Source organism: Pygoscelis adeliae, unplaced genomic scaffold (assembly GCF_000699105.1).
Source record: "Pygoscelis adeliae isolate BGI_AS28 unplaced genomic scaffold, ASM69910v1 Scaffold186, whole genome shotgun sequence".
NCBI classification, from domain to species: Eukaryota; Metazoa; Chordata; class Aves; order Sphenisciformes; family Spheniscidae; genus Pygoscelis; species Pygoscelis adeliae.
In genome coordinates, this window is record NW_008825071.1 from 9175390 (window position 1) to 9195970 (window position 20581).

The 20581-nt window shown below is 37.5% G+C and overlaps 1 protein-coding gene across 1 annotated transcript in view; it reads left to right on the plus strand.

The window, feature by feature from the left end:
- Positions 1 to 20581, plus strand: part of CDKAL1 (CDK5 regulatory subunit associated protein 1-like 1) — a 436847-nt gene that overhangs the window by 162212 nt on the left and 254054 nt on the right. The window contains exon 7 of the mRNA XM_009326510.1: positions 2572 to 2692. Coding sequence (XP_009324785.1) covers positions 2572 to 2692 — 121 coding nt within the window. The remainder of the gene's footprint in view (positions 1 to 2571; positions 2693 to 20581) is intronic.

A 20581-nucleotide genomic window follows, 5' to 3' on the forward strand; every position in this document is an offset into this window, starting at 1 on the left:
CCCATAAACACTCAACCTTATCATCATCACAATCGTTAAGCTCTATACAATCGAAACACTCCCTAACATACAGAGCCACCCCGCCGCCTCTCCTTCCTCGCCTGTCCCTTCTGAAGAGTTTATAGCCATCCATTGCAGCACTCCAATTGTGGGAGTCACGATCTGTGAGAAGGTAGAAGTAGTACTTTTGGTTAACAAGATTTTCTAGGCTACCGTAGTGTTTGTTTTTTTTCCCCTGTTTTCCTAAGAAAACATGGATTATAAAGTTGTGCCTCCTGCACAGGTCTGTCATTATCTCCATTTCCCTCCCTCCTTACTAGTTTTTAGTCCTTTGACAAATTTCAAACAGATCTGTGACAAGTTTTGTAGTCTAAAGGATACTCTTCTTCCAGAAATTCCATGAAAAAGTTTGCCTCTGATTAATGCTCCCAGTATGAGAAAGGGAGAGCATGAGCTAAATTCTTACTAGAGAGCAGTAATTGACATAGCTGTTCGTTGTGAGGGTATGCATTCAGAGGAGATCATGCTTCACTGGTTCTGCTCTCTGAGATGTTACTTTGAAAGGGGGGCAGGTTGTTTTTGTGGTTTGTTTTGTTTTGTTTTTTAAACTTCAGAGTGGTGGTTTGACCCCAATTCTAAATGTATGAATTTTAAATTTTGGGTAGCTTGTTGTTATGTTGTTAAGCCTGATTGTTTTAAGAAAACTGTAAATCATTCCACTATATTTTCAGCCATAAATCCAAATACAGTTTTAATGCGGTAATATAATTGAATATTTAAAAAATGGATAAACTGGTTTATTCCAAATAAACCACAGTATTAGGAAATACAAAAAGGAATGTTCTCTGCTTCTAGTTTAATTTTTATGCCTACCATAATGCAATCACTCTTGTTATACAAGTAAATAAAATGGTGCCATGCTTGCAACTCCTTAATGGAGCATTGGATTGGAAAATAACTGATTGTGTTGTGAGACAAAGATATTGCTGTTATTGTCATGAAAAGGTAGAAGTGAATAATTTAGCAAATGTTAATAGCACAAGTACCATATTGCTAAATTCACAGCAGGATGTAATGAAATTTTTGTCAAATGCAACTGCAAAAATAACGCCTTTTAATTCCTGTTGAAGTTACGATGTCTCATTTTAGCATTAACCCATATGATATCAGGCCAGTCCTGCTCACTTCTTCTTTAGATCACGTTTTTGATTGAGAATTTTCACGTGTCTTAAAAAAGATGGGAAAGATGGTATGCCAGAAGTAGTTGTTTATTTCCAAGTTGTTGTTGCCGTATCACAGAAATAAATTCAGAGTATGAATGCCACATTATTAAGAAATTAATTAATGACTCCTCAAAACAGGTAGTGGAGAAAGACTTTAACTGATGGATGAATTAGTTTTGTAAATAGCTGTTGGTAGCGTAAGTTAGGAGATTTCGTTGAGAATGGTTTTTAATTGATCTGAATTGGTTATCTACTTTGCTGTGCTAAATGTAGCTCAGGTAGTACTTCATAGTTCATTGCTTTCCTTTCGCCCCCCACCCTTTTCCTTTTTAGGGTAGGTTTTTTTTCTTTTCTGAAATACTTGACAGGTTGTAGCTGTAGTTTCATGTACTGTCTAAGAGTTTTCCAACTTCAACAGATACATGCTTTCTCTCTTTCCTCCACTCCAAGTAGTGGTTACTTTCCACTTCTTTTCAGGTATCTAGCATTAGGTTTCCCTTGCTCGCTTTTATCTGCTTTGTGGAATAAATGATACAAGTCTTATGTTTATAACCTGGGCCCATTTTACACTACCTGTTGCAATAATATACACGTAATTGTTTTTATTCTTCATTGTTAGATCTTGCTTCTGAATATTAGTGAACCCTGTCATTTGTGCTCTTTCAATATAGGACTTGACGTGGTATGGCTGATGTACTGTTGTAGGCAGTTGGTGATAGTATTTGTATTTTGCTCTCTGAATAATATTGGCTTCAGGAAAGGAGTTGAGGCAGTTTTCTGACCTGCAGTCTCCTTGGTGTGGGAGGAATATGCATAAATCTTCGTAGTCAGCTTAGCCATGAATTTGTTATCAGGATATGCTTCACAGCACTTTCTCTCAGACTTACACAGTCATGTAACTTTGACTGAAATGCATTGGTTCTCCATATGAGGTTCTCCATATAATAAGCTAAAAATATTTAGTTGTTTATTACGTAGTAATTTAGGTTTGAATGAAATTTTTGGGAAAAATATTTTAATCCCACCATACAACTTATTTAAATATTGCTTTGTTGATATTTGCTCGAGAATCTGGAAATGAAACTGCTTCGATCATTTTAATTGAATAAACCAGAAAATGCAAGTGTGAAAAGATAATTGGATGAAATAATCTGTTCATTTTAACATGATTTATTTTACCTGTTAGTGTCTCTTTTTAAATGCTCCAGCTGGTGGAAATAAATCACTACATCTCATTCTCATTTTCAATCTTTGAAGTGTAAACACTACTTGTGAAGAAAAGCAAGTCAAAACAAATACGATGGGACTTGTCCTTTGTATTGACTGCATTTTTGTGCTTCATTTGAAGGTCATTCTGTGAGACTGCTGGGTCAGAAAAAGGATAATGGAAAACGTCTGGGGGGAGCACGACTGGATTTGCCAAAGATTAGGAAGAATCCACTGATAGAAATCATTTCCATCAATACAGGGTAAGAATCTTCCAAACTTATAAAACATTCAGTACTGCCGAGGAATTCAATTTATCTCTTTCTGCAGGCCTGGTGTATTACTCCTAAGTTACACAGAAGGAGGCAGGATGACCACTTTTAAATAGTAAAAGATTTTAAATGGCATTCTTTCTGGAAAATAAAACCCTGCTTATTTGGGTACAAGACTTCTGCTGCTCCAGGGCTGCATACAATCATGCAGTCCTCTTTGTAAGTTCATCTAACTCTTTCTCAAAAGAAAAAGTCCTAAGAAAATTGGAGAAGAAAAAAGCATTTAGAGTTTGGTATGTTTGGTTTTTTTTTTTCCCCTGTGCTCTTCTGATTTCTGAGAAGGCAGTTCCAGAATATCATTGGTAACTCATTAAGATCTGTAAACGCCTGATTGTCAGCCTAGATGTATTAATGGCTAGACTAGGTACAGTTATTTGCTTCTTGTACCTCTGTTTGTAAAGAGTTATCATGCTTATATTTCAGCCTTTTCTTTGTTTGAATAAGCTACCCTCTGCCTATCAAGCAAATTTGGATGCCCATTTTTCCATAAGACTACAAGCATTTTTCTGTTCTGTATTTCTGCTTTGAGGAATTCTATTTTCATCTTCCTTCCCTCCATGCATTCCTTTTCTCAGCTCCACTTGGTCATCTCCCATTTGGTCAGTTTCCTAAAAAAACCTGAAACAACCAACCAACACCCACACAAGTCCTTTTCTGATTTTCCCATCTTCTCCAACTTATGGAGTAATTTCCTAGGTGGTAAAATATAAAATGCATTGCTCTAGGCATCCCAGGTAGGTGCGAACTTACTGCTTAGCGAAAAACAATGTGGTAGATCTTAGCTCTCTTTGTTTTGAGTTTGCCTAGCACATTCATAAACATTTCATAAAAGAGTTTTGCTATTCTCCTCTTTCTCTCGTCTTTCATCTTGCCTTCATAATTTGCTGTAAAACCTAGTGTGCTATTTAGGTCAGAATACCAGTTCAGGGCTTAGTGTGGTTACTTTTTCTTCCGCTGACTTATGGTAAACATATGGGTGATGTTTTGTCATATTGCTAAATTATAATACCTTTTTAAACTGCTGTTTCATGCATTGATTGTTTTTAAAGTCTGTGTATGAGCTCTTCTGGTGCAGTTACTTTAAGTGATCTAAATTTTTTCCCTTACTGTCTTTCCTGTTGACATCTTGTTTGGGCCCATGTGATCAAAATCCGTTTCATGATTAAAAATAAGCAAAGTATTCTTTTATGTTTGGTTGTGTCTAAGTTTCAGATGGTATAAATTTTTCTTTTCCATTAATATTTATCCCAATCTAATGTAATAATATCTTTATAGTTGTAAATGTTGTCAGGGTGCAACTGATTGAGCCATGGTCTTGTTTACATGTCTTGATTGGTTGTAGTGCATTTAAGATGGTAAAATGTATTGCTATTTTCAATACCAGGTTATTGCTAGCCTAATTATAGAGGTTAATACAGGCAGGGTACTGTAGGGCATATACACTTGGCATTAGGGGGCTGATGAGAGTAACAACCTTTTGAAAAAAAAATTTTTTAAAAATATTTTGAACAAATGTATTTTCATAGTGGATTTTAAAAAAAATATTTCCCAAGTTGATCAAACTGCAGACAATTAACATCTCCCTAACATGTTACCTTTGCAAAACCTTTTATTTAGAACCTGGTAGTTTACAAACACTAATTACTTTGCTTAGTAGTTATTGCTGTTCTCAGGTCAATAGAATATGTATTTTATACCATACAATAATCTAAAAAATACTAGAAACCACAAAAATATATTTATTTCATGGAGAATAAAGTCAAATATGACTTGATAAGACCAGAGTATTCTAAAAACCTCAAAAAAGTCAGTTTTATAAGACATCTAAATTAACTAATGTCCCATTCTATGTTATATCGCATGCTCAAGGAATCCTGTGTCTCTTGAAATACAGGTTATTGCGTTTTCCTGTCCTTCTCTTCTCCTTCCTCCTCCCCAACCTCTCCACCTGTGTATTGCAGGTGACTTTTTTGTTTACTACTCTGGGTTTGAAAATTAAAGCATAGCTTTAGAAAGGCAGCAGTGCTCAGCAGTTTCTAAAAATATAAAAATATTTTGATGTGTTACGTACTGTAACTGGACTGTGTTCGTTTTATCAGCTTTGCCTTAGCAGCCTGGCTATGGCAATTTTTAGTACCAACACAACATTTGATCTGAGCTGTTTTCTCTGTGTAAAGACAGGAGAAAACTTTGAAGATTAGTTTTTGGTACAGTGCTCTTTATTGAGAGATGAATTTGGATCAGACTGGAAGGTCTTAAAATAGTAAGAAATACTTAGCTAAAAATAGTGATTTCCTCTTTAGAAATATATTTTTCTGATGCTTTTGAGTGATAGCGTCTGGGAGGAGCATGGGCAGGGCTGCTCCTTGAGGGGAGGACAAGAAGGGACCCGAGGGTGCCACCAGCAGAGGCGGTGCCCACACCAACGGGACACCCTGTGCCACGGGGCCTGAGCACTGTGGGCAAAGCTGGGGGCTGGTAGTAGGACCCATCAGCAGTCCCAGACATGGCAAACGATCAACCAGGGCCTGGGCCTCTCCAGAGGCTCCAGTCAGGATCAGAAGGATAGGAGCTGGAGACAGGACTGGGGAGGCGGCTACATATAACGCAGGTCTGAGGTCCATCCTGGAGATGAGCACAGGGCTGGAGGCAGGCATGGTATTTAAGCTCAAGCCGGGACTGGGGACACAGGCCTGAGCTTAACTGGGGCTCCTGGCCCAGAGGGGGCTGCTGGAGACAGCAGCTGAGGCTGGTCAGGTCAGTTAAGGCCTGATGGTGCCCACAGGGCTGTGACAGATGGTGGTATGTTACTATTTACATGTGGGGTCTTAATGAACTCTTTGCCTCTTCTGTAATTCTGTGGGGGAAGAAAAGGCTTGTTGGAGCATATGTATCCCTCAGCTCCAAAGTGCTGGAGTCTTTGACTGCTCACACTAACCCCTTTTGCTTTCCAGTAGCACAAATACCATTAAGTACGTGGACACCTGCCAGCTGGAACTATTCTCCTGAGAATTCAGTAGGACCAGTTTATTTTTGGGAGCCTGCAAACACACTGATTGCTAAGATGTGTCTCATTCTCGTACAACTGTGTCTGAGAATGTGGGTGCAATTGAAATGCAACACTGTAGAATAAGATTTGTTATGTCAAACTCTCTTCAGTAATTTTGACTTGGGGCTTCTTGTTATTGATTCCTTCTTCTCTCAAACATGGAGAAGAAAAAATTTCCTGGGCTGAAGGGTTCTGTCCTTGTATAATTGTGAACTTTTTCCTTACTTGCCCATGCACAAATGCATGCCTACGTATGCACATGTCCCTCTGTGTTTTCCCCAGGCTGCTGCTGTACATGAGCCTCCTCAGCTGTTCCTTTGCATGAATAAGTCTGTCCTATCAAGGGACAAACATACTATGTCTCCACTACAGTATGCAGTCTATTATAATAATAATAATTTAAAACAAACCAAAATGAAACCCCATTAGATATGGAATATCTGTGAAGACAAGTGCTGCTTCTGTCCGTTGTGAGCCAGCTCAGAGTTTTGACACAGTGGCGCATTTGTCCCTAAAAAGGTGTTGCTATGCCCTCAGAGGGACCTGGATCTTGTTCAATGTTTGCTTTTTTTCAGAAGTAATGGGCAGGTTTTTCTACTGTTGAGTTGGGTTGCTCTGAGGTTTGCTGTTTTCTCATTTAGAAATCCAAGCTATCTTTATCTGTTTAATTTACCATGGCAGTTAGTGGTTTCCGTCAACAGACTGTGACTCTAGAGAAAACCTTCCATCCCAGGAGCAACATGTTTCAGAGTTTCCAAGTATGTTCGTGGATACTATGGTTGAGTGCCAGAATAGGGGGACAAGAGACTTATCAGACTTCTCTGACACACAAAGATACGTTAGAGAATCTTAATTTTTCCATGTGCCAAATACATGAGGAATCCTGACCATCCCAGTATCCCATACAAGCTGTAGATTGACTTCTGTAACTTTTCCTTAAGGAATAAGTGACCCTTTCTTCCTGTATTGTTCGCTTTCTCTATTATCACTTAGAAAACATTTGTCAATGTTTTTCAAATCAATTGTTCAATTTTTTTTCTATAGAATAGGCAGTTAATAAAAATCAGTGATTCCAGCGGAGCTTGGATAGTTGTCTTAATATCTAGTAAGTTCTGCAGTGATACTAGTGGATCTGAACCCAGAAACAGTGATTTGTTCCTGTCCTCAAAAATAATTTTCTGCTTTGAATTAAGGGCATTTGGTTCAATCTCTTTCAGTTTTATTCATGTCCTAAGCATGTATTGTACAGGTCATCTTACTGGAACAAGCAAGGTAATAGTAGTAGAATAGTATGTTAAATGATGTTTGGAGAAAAGGCATAATTTTTTCACTAATCTCCTAATGTGATTATTCTGTTAGTTTGAAGTAAGAGAAATGTTCTCAAATCCATTTTGCATTACAGCTTCATTTTGATCTCGGGAAAAATCTTTTCTCCTCATGATCTAATCTTCATTTAGTGCCAATCTCATAACCTATGTAACCATTTAGACAGCTCTTCTTAATGGGATCAAGACTTGGTCCTTCCACCTTTTAATTAAGTAATTCTGTATCCTGAACTCTACTCGGTAGCTTAGACTATTTATTATTATACTTATACTTATTGATATATCTGTGTTGTTGGCATGGCCTGAGCTCCCTTATATCCAAGCTGCTACCACTCATATACATTTCAAATACCATTTTATTTGTGCTTTGCCTGGATGCCTTGGGAAGTACGAGAGGAGTGTATTATGAACACTAGAACTTACTGTTGGGTGGGTTTGCGCATAGGTTCACTTAAGTGCTTTCTGTACTGCTGATGTGGCTGGCTAGAGAAGAAATCTAAGCACACATTATATAGGGGATTCAAAACCAAAAGGAACATAGCAGTGTGCATGCATGCATTAGACTATCTTGAGAGCTAAGATCTGGTGCAACTCGTGTTAAATTTGCAGTATGAACATAATCAAAGGACCAAGTCTCTGTCCAAGTTTGCCTGTTCCCCCTCATCTGAAGACACTGCATGAATCCCATATAGTCCCATTCTCTTGTTACTTTTATAGATTCCCCTATTAAGCCACTCAGAGCACGGGGAGATGTTTAAGATTCAGCCCAGCAAATTGAGCATCTGGGTTTGAGTGTAGTTCTGGGGGAGTATAGAACCACAGTCGTACTGAGAGGACTGTGTAATTCAGCAGAAACACTGGCCACTTCTCAATCTGCACATCTGTGTATGTTTTATTTTGGGAGAAGGGCTTTTAAAAGCATTACTAAAATGAAAAGTAAATTAGAATTACCCATCCAACCAAATCCGATAGATTACTCCTGTAGTGCTAGCGCATCTTACGGACAATCAGCATGTTACTTTATCTCAGAAAGATTTTCAGATCTGCTTTTGAGTCTTAAATACTAATTAAGGCATAACACTTCAAATGTAGTATTCTCAATGTTGAAGAAATGCAAACTTTCTTCTCATGGGACAGTCCTTGCCAGCAAACTTTGTGTTGATAGTGAACATACATAGTAGTGCTTAGGACTTTGTTTACAAGTCCTTGATGCATCTTGCAATTTTGTAGGGTTTTTTTAAGACATGCTTTGAAGCTCTGTAGTGGTGGTCATTCAGAATGTTTCTAAGCTGCTGATGGATCTGAACCTAGCAGATGAGTTAAAAAAACCCGTAGTTCTATATATAGTACCTGATTTGTTTTATGAATCAAGTAAGCAAAAATTCATCATAAAAAAAATAAGCTTTACAGTTACTATTGTCAATCCTGATGTTCCCAGGCAGGAATATTTCCCTGGTTATGAATTGTGAAAGGTTAAAATTCTATTCTTTCATAACTTTGTTTTAAGCAGCTTTTTCAGTTTTATGATGAATTGGGGAGTATGAGGACTGAATCTTCTCCAAGAGTTGCATTTTAATTTCATATGAGGTCACATAATAGTCTTTCTATATATTGCATTTCAGTATTTATTTAGGATCAAGTATATAAAATACCCTGGACTTGTATGTCCATTAAAGTGTAGGTAATTGTTTGGTTTTGTTTTTTTCTTAAATGGTGCCAAAAAAAGAGGACATAAACTTAAGTGAAATGCTTTTAACTCTATAATTTTTTTAATGTGGATATCTGAAATATTTGATTTAGTTAACTTTTGTCACATTCTAAAACTTCTCAGCACTAGATGATTTTCTCCTTACTTACTTTTGGTGGTTAATAACTAGGTACCTATGAGGTGGTGTTAGGTTAGAAAAAAATGTAAAATAACACTGCTAAGAGGTCTGGAAAGTCTTTGGTGGTATGCATGGACTGATTTTGCTATAGGTAGTCTTCATTGAATCAGCACGTATTTCAGGCTGTTCTCAGTATTAAAAGCACATCATATTCCGTCTCTTTGATTGCTGCAGTTGGTTGAGATGTCTCACGAACAAGAAATATCAGTGGCTTTCCCTGTATGGCAGTGCGTAGGGAGGCAGTGGCATCATCTCAGAATTGAGGGGTTTACAAACAGAAAGATCAGGAAGAGAGGCACGTGGCTCTGTTTGCCTTCTCTGATGGAGGGATAATTATTGCTTCGGAATCATTTGGTGCCAGTACACTGGCAGATGTGTAGATTTCAGTTAGAACAGTATTTATTCCTTTGCCAGCGTAAGATACTCCAGTGCGAGATATTGAGGTCCTTGGGAGCACTTGAGGATGCTACGGTTTTTATCAGTGAAACAGGCATCTAGTTATTAATCTGACAGTACTGCAGTGAGTCAAGTGTTAACCAGGCTCAGGTGCAGAAGCAGGGGCCCAGGGGCACATGACATAGGACTGAACCATGTTGAACACAGAGTTGGGAGACTGGTCTGATGCAATTTAGGGTCTGTCTTTTTTTTGTTTTGTGGGGTTTGTTGGTTTTGTTGGGGGGAAGGGATTGTTTGTCTCTGGGTTGTTTGTTTTGTTTTGAGGATTAGGGCTGTGGCTCAGGGTACACGACTCTTTTTGCAGCACTGGAAGCTAGAGTAAGTGCCTGGCCTTGCTGAAATTATTGTCTGTTGTTATTTTGGGGGTTTGGGGGGGGGGGGGGGGGGTGTGTGGTGTTTGGTTGGGGTTTTTTGGTTGGTTGGTTGTTTTGGGGGTTTTATTTTGGGGGTTAAAAAACAACAACAACAAAAATAGACTAATGTGGCCGGATGCCTAAGCACAACTGTATCACAGCAAATTCATTTCAGTGGATGGATCTCAACACTAAGCCCTCACTCAAAGGATCCTCAGTAATGTGAGACCCGTGTACCACAGAGTGACTGCAGATCCGCACTATTATTTGGCACTATGGAGCTCCAGAAAGTGAATGTGGTCATAAACAAGGTGGATGTGGATTATAAAGCAGCACCCTGTGCTGATTAACTGCATATTTACCGTGGTCCAGCCTGTCTGAAGAGTGATAGTCTCTTACTTAAAATGGATATTTAGCAAAGTAGTATAGAGATCAGCTAGGATGCACTAGAATTTTTATAATTATGGTAGCATATTACTATTTGGTAAGGCCATAAAAAGAGGCCCTAATTGTGACTGTTAAATCCCTGAGCTCTTGCAGTGGCCTGTGTTGCCTGTCCAGATTTTTGGCGAATCGAACTGGCTGAGCTAGACTTCTGCCTTTTTGCGGCGTTCAGCAAACATCATCTACACCTGTTGGTCTACCTTTGAAAATGCTTTGTGCATTCACATAATCTCCGATTCCTTTATAAGTGGGATGACTTTTCTGGAGGCACCATCTTTAAACCATATCAAAATATCTTCGATTGCTTAGGAGAGGATATTATGTCTCAAGTCTTGAGAGCTTGTGAAGCCATTGCTCTCCTGTGCTGAAATTAGTGGGATATTTCAGTAATAATCTCATCAGTTCAGCAGAAGAACCACTATTTCTTTGGCTTTCTGTGTTTACTGATGTGAACTCAAATCTCTTCCCTTCCCCATTGTTATCTCTAGATAACAATATATATAGGGTGGAAAACGGAAATGTTTCTGGTATGTGAAAAATTGGGTTACCTACTGTTTGACAGTGATAGACTTGGTTTTTTGGCAACTGCTGATATACTTTTGTCTATCCAACTATGCTACAATGTTTTCAACTTTTCTATCGTCTCCTAAAATATTGCTGTCTTGTATCTTGGATGAATAATGAGTCTGAATTACGAATCTGTTCATATTTTGTAAAAATCATTGACTGAATATTTACAAGGATGAATTCTATGTCTTCAATTTACTTGGTTTAGTTTGTTCATGAATTACATAGGTTTTTCTACATTTTAATGTTTAACTTTTCAAGATACTCATGTGACACTGCAGTTGAAAGATTTTGATTTTAGAATACAACATCAATATATGTTTTGGTTTGCATTCAATATTGTGCTTAGAGGCAAAATAGTATTTCTTCTGATTATAATTAATATAGTTATATAATTACATATCGTGTTACCACATATTATGTTTACTTTTACTTGAATTCCAGGTAAATGCTTAGAGCTAATTCCCCAGGAAATATGAAATGGTACAATTACTTTGGCCCTACCTTAGCTTATAATATTTAAATGGACACTTTTCATAACTATTTAGCTCAAACATCTGTGACATGCCAGAGCCTGTCATGTCAGTTATGCTCAGAAAACAGAGAAGGTAGAAAGGCTGGAAAGATAGTGTATGTGTTTTTGAAAGCAAAGCTCTGCATTAGGCTTTTTTGTTTACATTTTAATCAATATTTGCATGTACATATATTTAGATTCTAGCTATACTGTATACTAAGCATGTATTTCAACCATGCATGTACCAGATATCAATCTGTTCTGCTTTGGCACACTTCACAAAATAATTTACATAATGCAAATGATAGATGGCACAGTCGTGTGTATCTATATGGAAGGCTTTTTAATTTTAATCATAAAATCTGAAAAGCTAGTATTCCAAAGCTTGCAGAAACCACACTGCTGTAACAGAGGGAAAAGGAAAAACAGTTGTTTACAACAGAAAGTTTTAACAGTCTACTTCTTTGCCTAAGGTCTCTTTCCACTGCAACTTACTGTAACTCACATCCAAGGTCATTATTTCCTAATTAGATATTTAAATAGCATATTGATGACAGTGTCTGAAAGATCGCTTTTTTCAGTTATTACTAATTTCTTGCAGTTATAATAATTCACATTTGAAGAATTATTTATAACAGTCTGCTATAAAATCTCTAGGTGCTACATGGTAACAATTTCACTGAGAACACAGAAAAAAAAAATCTATTGTTTTATTATAAAGAGATGATACATCTGTGTGGCTGACATTCTCATCTTACCAACTGTTGTGCTTGTTGTCATTTCTGTTCTCTGTGTGTCTGTCTTGTTCTGTGTCCCCACTGCTAAGAATGTGCCTGCTCACCTATGCTTCCTCATGCAGAGTAAGTGAGAAGTATTGCGTTTACTAGTTAGTTTCCTTGGGCAGCCTATGTAGAAAGGTAATTTAAGAAAGCAGGAAAGAGAGTAGTTGGATTGGTGCCAGGAAAGAACTGTTTCCTCCCTCCTGAGTAGCTTGATTTCTGTCTTTCCCCAAACATCAAAGGTTGCCATAGCTGATTCTGTAGGGTAGACTTGTACTTCCTTCAGTGCCAAAAAAACCCAGCCTCTAGTGTCCATTAACAGGAGCTGCTCGTTGAAATCAACAGCTGAGGGCAGGAGGAGTTACCCCTTTGGTTATATTGGTGGAGGCAGCTATGGTCCTCTTCGTTCCTCAGTAGGTATTAGGCCTGGTGAACTTTGTTGGACTGTCTGGAGTTTAGTATAATAAGTTCCCATCTGCTCCTGGGAAGGTGGAAGCTGTTGATGTCTTCAATTTCTATTACTGTTGCACATGGTAGTTCTGCCATTTGTGCTGACCTGTATTATACAAGATTGCTTTGATGAGTAGTGAATATGATATAGATGTTTTGCAAATTCTTCTAGAGTAAATGTTTGCTACCGTGCTAACCTGAAAGGAAGATAACTTTGAATTCAAGATGATCCCTCACAAAAAGAAAGATGTTTATACACAAAAAGTTTATTACATACCTGTATTCAATATATAATTAGGGTATATACTTTTCACGAGGTATTTGCCTGAAATAAGGTAATTTTTTTCTCTTAACACTGACTGTTGTCTTTCAGCTTTGCACATTTTCATGATTTCTGCCACTGTTACTCTCCTTACGATACTACTTCTTTCTCATTTTTAGAGTCTTCACTGCTTGAACTCACTTCTTTGAACTTCAACTCTATCCATGGGATTTTAACTACAGAACTTGTGAAACCCTTTAACTACAACATGTGAATTTCTCTGATGTCATGCTGTCTTAATTTAATGACAAAGTAATCCCAGACTGGGCTTCTTTACTTTCCCTATAGGTATTAGAGCATGATCCCCTGCCAAGAATCATTTTGAGAGAAAAAAAATTAAGAAGTTCAAAGGGTCTTTAAAGGACTTTTTCACTAGTACGTCAGATACCTGTGGTTGTGACATCATTTGTGGTATGACTTGAAGACTAGTATTCATTTCTTGGGTTGTATTTTTCATTGCTGTTGTTAAATGCTGCTTGAATGGATCTAGGACAAGCGTGTTTTTAATGAACAGCATACGTTGTGTCCTGTTCCAAGAAATGTTCAGCCAGTCCTTTATTAAGTTTACTGACATATGACACCTAAGAATTATTCCAGTAAATAGTTGTTTCTTTGGCATTATTCTACTATTCAAAATAACACACAACGGCAATTCCATACTATCTGCTAATAAAGCCAACTGTACTGTAACACATATTTTTCATTCCCCTGTTTGTAGGATGATGGATTTCATGCCTGTTTCTTCAATGGTGCAGTTTGCTGACATGTCAAAGTAAATTGACAGCTAATCTGCATCATCCGCTTGGCTCTTTACGTAGTCCAATCATATGCTGTTCTCATGCAGTGAGGTTTTTCAGTGGAGTCAGGAGGTGCATGTTGGTAAAGTTCTTTGCCATAGGCAGAAATCATTATGACACATTATTTGTACACACCAAGCATTACTGGCCTTGAATTCTTGCTGTGCAATGTTTTGTGTTCATGCTATTTCTTGAGCTCTCCGTTGTTGAGAAATGAGAAATGCTGTTTAAGTACACACAAATTCTACAGCTATTTCTTCTGGTTCATGAAAGCTTCCTCTTTTGAGTCTGCTGAATGACTTCTGCATTGAGTTAGAAAAAAATAGGTGTTTTTGATTGTTTCCATTTTTGCACATTTGCCTCCCTTATGTTATTTCCTCTCAGCCTCACAAATTTTAACTTTTCTGCATATAGTGCCATCATGAGTTTAAAATTTCCATCAAACCTTCTCCTTATACATTTTGGCACATTTTATTTTGCTCTTGTACGTCTCATCTTCAGAAAACTTGCTATTTCACAGTTCACTTAGAAGATTCAGGAAGACTCATAAAAGTTGCCAGAAATCACTATGCAATTCTCTAAACTCCAGTACACCACACAACTTCTAAGTCAGTGAGAAAAACAGCAGTAATCACATGCTCCAACTGCGTCATCTTATTAAAACTTTGGGCAGCTCCAGGCATACTTGTCCTGCTTCGTCACGAGGTGGCTTCCCGCACTGCACAGTTCTGTTACTCTGTTAACCCAAGTGGAAGATCACCAGAATTTAACACAATCCCAAATTTTCAAGTTAAACTATGTGACAAAAAGGTTGTCGGGGGAAAACAAGCTTGATTCTGTTTTGTGTAACTATGATATATAGTTTCCTGCAGTTTCAGATGATTCCTTTCAGTGCTACACTTCTGATTATTTTGAAGATTGATTCAGAAAATGAAACAGCTTTAACATACTGGAACCTGATCACAGGTTAGCACACAACTTTGTAAGGTGACTTCCTGCCTGCCTTTTGGCAGATGCTTACGTACAGAAGTGGTTTTGGATCACGCAACGAGCGACATGTTCTAATCTGCTTGAATGAGAAGAGATAATTTTGAAGTTGTTTGCAATTTCATATATCTGTAGTTCTGACATCAATATGCTTTCTGAGGTTGGAGATAAATTCTTTCTTGTTGAGAAGAGCATTCATTTGCATCCCTTCTCTTAACGCCCACATTCATAGTTCCTAAGGGGAATCTGGACAGAATCCTGAGAAACATTTTATTCATTTCTCAGATTACAGTAAATACTGAGAAATACCCTCATATGTCATAATTAATATTGTGTTGCCTTTAGTCCCAGCTCTTCACATTAAAAAACCCCAAAACTAGAAAAACAATTCAAGGACTAGAGAAGCCATTGTTTTGAAAAAATACTCTCTTGCTGAATGTTAGTGTGAGAAATGTCTGTGCTTTTACATACTCATAATTCTGGGGGTTTTAATGGCCTGTTTTAAAGTGTTATACAACTTAAGGGTTTAAAGTTAAGTGCCCATGTCTTTACTGCTCCTCAGCAGAATTGGATAACTTTTAGTTGCCTAATAGTATAACCTCTTTTGCTAGTGTTGGTATGACTTCTTAAATGTGAATAAAAACGAAAACAACTTGTCAAAGGGTCTGACTGAAGTGTCTCTTGTGCCCTTTGAGGTCAAGGTGGAATTTTTTTTGAGACCTGACAGGGAAATGTGTTAAGGGATGTATACAAAGAAGAGTCGGAATTGGGAAACATCTTGTGCTTGAATTTGTTCTTAGACTTGACCTAGAGATAATTTTACTGGAAAAATAGTTCTTCCTGAATAAGATGGGTGGGCCTCAAAAAATTTATATTTTGCATTATCTATCAAAGTACATGAAGGCATGTTTTTATGGTATTCTCATTGACTTGTGTGAATTAATGAGATTTGAAAAATAGAGAGAAATAAGGCATTTTAACTGTGATCACTATGTGAAATAAGAGCAAAATCACTGAAGTAAAGGTAGTTTAAAAAAACCCCAAACAAATAATAACTGAAAAGTTGAATGTTAAGATTCTGCTTGGCAGATAACATAGGTGGCACAAAATCCCGTGTAACATATTCCAAGATTATTAGTATTATTTCAAGTGTTTTATATGTGATAGTATCTTTCTTTATATGGCTTCTTTATGTGGGGAAGAAAAAACTCAAAACGTAACACTCTAATTCTGATATTTATGCTGAAGTTCAAATAAGCTGTGAGATTTTAACCTGTTAGCTTACAAGGTCCTTATTTTTAAGATAATTTACACGATCTCTGTTATAATTGCACTGTATATTCCTTTATCTGTTTGTATAGCAACTACATTTAGAAATTTGGACTTTTGGGGTGAGTTGAAATTTTCCTCATTGAGAATTGAAAAATTTTGTGTTGACATTATTGAAAAGTCTCACAATTTGCATATTTTTCTGCATTGTTATTCTTGACTGTCATTCTTGAAATGTGATTTAAAAAAAATCAGATTCCTAATTGTAGAAACAAATTACACTGAATTAAGTAATAGTTTTATTTGCGCTTCAAATAGTCTAATAAAATGTAAAATGCTTAGAGCAGATTTCTGTCCTCCTCCTCCTCCTTTTGCTTTTACTCCAAGGTGCATGTTAGAAGAGTTAGTAGTTAAACCAAGAATAAGTAAGTTTAAAAGAGGCACTTGAAGTGTCCCCTACCCCCAGTTGTGGAATTTGGGCAATAAAATTGTAAATTTTGGGGGACGCACAACTTTTTCACCAGCAGGGTGGCTTAATAAAAACCTGTTAAAATATTTGCTTTAAATTTTCTTTTGACTAGTCTTGGTGCAATGGAAAAGCTAAAACAACTAACCTTATCGGAGTAAATCAAATGTATGTTTTACTAAGTATCTGCTAGTACAAATGAGATTGAACTCCTGAGTTTCTGGTCCCTTCAGGATCAACATATTTCTCTGCAAGTTGCTGCTTTAGGAACTGAGGGTACTAGGCAGATCCCAAAAAATGCTGAGGTGTTTCTGCACCCCTGTGCTGCAGAGCACCATGGAGTACTGCTTCACTAAATGGGGAGAGAGGAACAAAAAAAGTCATGATAAACAAAAGGTAATTCCTTCCTCCGTCAGCTGGATACCAATTATGTGATGACATGGAGAGCCATGTCTGTTTTGGGTTTTTATCTAGAAGATGGTTTCTTTTTGAGTGGAAGAATACAAATACGGAAATGAAGATTTGAGAAGTGCCTGGAGACAGTTCCACCCTGACTGATTCATAGTTGTATTTGAGATTAAGTGAACTAGATTAATTCACTGACCAGAGAAGCTCTTTCACATGTTTGCTCTCTCTTTACAGAGATCACCCATTAGTTCCCTTATTCAACTTGTCATCCTTGTTTTTCTTAAGTCCAGGCTCAACTGAGAGGAAGAAAAAAGAAGTGGTAAAATAAGATCTTAGATATTTAGACTATAACAAAAAATAGTTGTATAATTTTTTTTCAGCATGCTAGTACCTGTTATGTTCTGTTGAGGAGTGTGGAGTGAGGCTTGTACAAATGTTCTGTATTCCCTTCTGCTCTGATGCACGGTAATAGTGTAAGATGTTCAGAAGGCTTCAGTCAAGTGAGCACTGAGTACTGTGTCTAGAAAATTAAGATCAGGTATTTCTCTGTATCTCTATGAAGCGTGTCGGTAGTCTATAAAGCTCCCGAAAGTAAAAGCTGCCATCAGCATCTCAAGTACTGTTCCTGAAGTCTTTCATAAGTCTGACGGAGCTCCTGACTCGTCATACATAAAACATCTTTACAAACATGAAAGATCTATATGGATTGAGCCTAAATATGACAGTTATAGTCAACAGTGTAGTATTAGCTCATGTATATCATCGTGTCAAGGAGACAGGTCCTCAGACCTCTGTTTAATCTGTTCTTTTTCTTTTGGCTTCATTTCCATCTTCAGGGACTCATGTTGTTGTCCTGTATAGCAAGAATATGAATCCAGATGAAATGTCCCTGGCAGCATGTGCTTATGTGATGAAAAGTGGAACTGTGTGTGTGATTTCTGTTAACTTCCTTTCTTGCAGACACAACTGCAAGTCTGAAAGCTGGTGCTTTCCTGTTTGCGTATCATTTGCCAAGGAGTCGAGAAACGAGGCTGTCCTGTTGGTGGGATTGTGTCAGTGTTACTTAAAACAGGATTTATGCTTACAAATGGAGTTTAGTTGTCTGACTTTTTTGAGGTAGAGAAAAATTTTCTCTGCCATTGCTCTATTTGGTTTTGATTTCAGGAAAAAGAATGGTTACTCTTGGAGGCGTGGTGGTAGGAAGTGAAAATTCATTTTTTTTCATTTTTAACCTCTTTTGGTCATGACCAGTTACAATGATTTATTACTCCTTCAGAATTACTGTTGGTTTCCCCTTTTTATGGAGATTTTCAGTCCATACATCAGGAATGGTTGGGGACTTTAAGTCTTTACTCTGTATCTTGAATACACTGAATGAAGTGGAGGAAGATGCCTAAAAGAATGCTTTGTGCTACTAGGAATAGGGTTAACAGCTTTGCCCCTGAAACCTAAAATCACTCACTGTCATCATCATATGTGCTTACGTAAAGCACAAAACTTACTGTGAGATTAGCCTAAAATATGAAACACTTGCACACATTTCATTACCTTCTGTTTAAAATGTGCAAAACACATTTGTAAGGCTTGTTTTCACAAATAAAAGTACATGGTAAACGTGAGCCAGCGATGTGGCCTTGCAGCAAAGGTGGCCAACAGCCTCCTGGGCTGCACTTGGCAGAACATCTCCAGCAGGTGGAGGGAGGTGATCCTTCCCCTCTGCTCAGTCCTGGTGAGACAGCTGGAGTGCTGAGTCCAGTTCTGGGCTCCCCAGTACAAGAGAGACATAGAGACACTGGAGCAGGTCCAGCGTAGGGCCATGAAGGTGATTAATGGTTTGGAGCATCTGACATAGGAGGAGAGACTGAGAGCTGGGACTTCAGCCTAGAGAAGAGCGGGCTCGGGGGGCTCTTATCAATATGTAGAAATACCTGGTGTGGGGGACGAGTAAAGAGGATGGAGCCAGGCCCTTTTCCGTGGTGACCAGGGACAGAACAAGAGGTAATGGGCACAAATTGAAATACAAGAAATTTTATTTAAACGTAAGAAAAAACATTTTTACAGTAGAGGTGATTGAAGACTGGAACAGGTTGCCCAGAGAGCGTGTAGAGTGTCCATCCTTGATGATACTCAAAAGCTGTCTGGACATGGTACTGAGCAACCTGCTTTAGTTGCCCCTGCTTTGAGTAGTGGGGGCTTGGACTCCAGAGGTCCCTTCCCACCTCAGCCACTCTGTGATGCTGTGATATTTAAATAGATATAAACAGCAACAGAAAAACCCACAAGGATATACAGACAAACACAATGGATGTTAGTGCAGTTGCTTAATACTGGTGGAGACCTTCACTCCAGGGGTAAGTGTTGTGGTTTGACACTTTAAAAAGTAAGACCCTAAAGTAAGGGTTCCCCATCCCATGCAGAATGCGTCCCCATTTCCTGACTTAAAAGCATTTCCTGTGCAATCCTGTAGGCCTATTCAGCCTCAGGACAGAGGAACTCTATTTCCAAATTCCTTGCCTGCTAGGCAGAGTGAAATATTCCCACTGGAAATATACACCCCAAGCTTCTGTCTCTGTAACTTAGCATGTTGAATTTCATCAGCTTGATTTACAAGAAGACTTCAAGGCTTTTTTTTTAATTTCTTTTTCTGAATTCCTCCTGCAAAACATATGTTTTTTATTTTTCCTAAACTAACCATGTAGAATTTTGGTTTTAGAGTTTATCTTCAAGACATGGGATGAGAAGTAGGGTTTTAGCTTTTATTTTTTAGGAATTTTGTTGATATGTGTGTGGACTTTGTGAAAAGGAGCTATTTAAGCAAAGGTCAAGTACAAAATTGTCACTCATCACATGCTTATCTAGCTTATTTTTAAACTAATACACAAGTGTCTAAGTATCACATGGTCTTTCTTGCATTGCAGACTGGTGCCAGACTTCATGTCTTTTCTGTTTTTAAGAGACAAATGTCTAGTGGTTTTTGTTTTCAGTGAGTATGTTTGTGAGTCATGTATATCATATAATGTTGCTTTGCTTCTGAAGCTTAATTGTTTTGCAGAAAGTAGATGGAGTCTCTGCATTTTAACTTGGTATTAGGCTGAAAACTGCAGCTGGGGAATGTTTACTGAAGGGTTTGTTTAGTCATTCACATTCCTGTGTTCCAGCAGTTTTAGATCATTTGTTAAAGAGCTTAAAGAACTCCCTTTACTATTGGTGTAGAGGGTTTTTTTTCTGCAAGTTAGGTTTTTTGATTTTTTTTTTAATTTTCCCTTTCCAAAACTATATATCAGTTGCTTTTCTAAATAGCAGGTATGGGTAAAACAGTATACTGATTTAATATAACTAGTCAAATATATATTGTAACTTTTGTCTTTTGTTTTAGAAATAATTCTTTATTAAAGTAAAATGTAATAACTTCTGAGATTTTGTTTTTAATTTACCACTTAAATGAGGAATAGTCTAAATGAAAGTTTTAAGTAATAGAGGGAAAATGTTATTACAGGTTAAACTATTTATGTAAGTATCAACATCTTTAGGAAAGTTCAGCTGTATAGTTCAGCACTGTTTAATGAATTAACTTACAATTCTGTAATACACAGTAAGATAGTGATGTCTGTTCACCAAGCACACTATAAACATTTAAATAACCTTTGAATTCCAACTAAAGGGTTAATAGTGATATCTCCACTAGGCTTATCCATTTTGCTTAAACAGAAGGCATAATCTAATGTTGTGCTTATTGGCTTTTTTTTTC